At 33.3% G+C, this 1,152-nt stretch overlaps 1 protein-coding gene across 1 annotated transcript in view; it reads left to right on the top strand.

The window, feature by feature from the left end:
- Positions 1 to 511, top strand: part of LOC106472339 (venom phosphodiesterase 2-like) — a 60,137-nt gene extending 59,626 nt beyond the window's left edge. The window contains exon 17 of the mRNA XM_013932976.2: positions 198 to 511. Coding sequence (XP_013788430.1) covers positions 198 to 341 — 144 coding nt within the window. The 3' untranslated portion in view covers positions 342 to 511. The remainder of the gene's footprint in view (positions 1 to 197) is intronic.
- The last annotated feature ends 641 nt before the right edge of the window (positions 512 to 1,152 follow it).

The raw sequence follows: 1,152 nt of genomic DNA, 5'->3' as shown, positions 1-1,152 counted from the left end.
TGTAATGTGCGATACATAGTTTTGTAATGTGCGATACATAATTTTGTAATGTGCGATACATAGTTTTGTAATGTGCTGTACATAGTTTTGTAATGTGCTGTACATAGTTTTGTAATGTGCGACACATACTTTTGTAATGTGCGGTACATAGTTTTTTGTAGGATCTAAAGATTTTTATTTCTTTTTTCCTTTTATAGAGTAAGACTCATCTTCTTGTTCAACATTCTTCATCTGTTACTGATGTAGAACAACTAACTGGCTTGACATTCTATCCTGATCTTTCCACTTACGATTCTATTAGACTTCGCACCATCCTTCCCAAGGGACTGTGGAAAGTTTAGAACGGTGTAATCTTCAAAAATGATAAAATGTTTGATTTGAGAAAATCGGATTACTTGTTATATAGAATATAAGAACCTAGCTTCAAGTTCTACTTGAATTCAATCTTACTCTCCTGTTACAGGAAGCCAGAATATTACTTGAAACTTGTGTTATTAAAGATCAAATCCAATATATTGTGCTGCACTAAATTTTTAAAATTTGTGAATTATCTGTTTAAACCAAGCATGTGCAACGTATGGCCCACGGGATAAAAGGAAACAAAATCAACTATGACTAGATATACACATACAGCAAACTAGAACAGTAATTACTGGCTTAAATTAAAATGTTCTAGATGGTAGCCAGATGATCACATTAATTCTGAGCTTGTTATGAACAAATCTGGAAATTTAACAACGGATAAGGCTCCTAGGACACATAATATTTCCTCAAGGGTTTTGAAGGAAGTTTAGGATTGGATATGTGAGCTACTTGCTACTATTTTTTGTAAGTCTTTGAATGGTGGGTGGATTGGAGAATGGTTTATGTTACTCTTTTCAAGGGAGGTGATAAAAATTGTCCCAGTAATTATAGACCCATTAGTCTTACATCAGTTGTGGGAAAAGTTTTGGAAAGTTTGTTAAAAGATGCTTTGCAACGTCATTTAACAAAGTTTAGAATTTTATTTGATAGTCAAAGTGGTTTCACTAGGGGAAAATCTGCCTTACAAATCTTTTGACATTCTTTGAAAAAGTTACTGCTTATGTAGATGAGGGTAAGGATGTAGATTTGGTGTATCTGGGTTTTCAGAAAGCATTTGACAAGGTATTG

The sequence above is a fragment of the Limulus polyphemus genome, unplaced genomic scaffold, assembly GCF_000517525.1.
Source record: "Limulus polyphemus unplaced genomic scaffold, Limulus_polyphemus-2.1.2 Scaffold5257, whole genome shotgun sequence".
Taxonomy (NCBI): Eukaryota; Metazoa; Arthropoda; class Merostomata; order Xiphosura; family Limulidae; genus Limulus; species Limulus polyphemus.
This window is presented reverse-complemented; position numbering and strand designations above follow the sequence as displayed.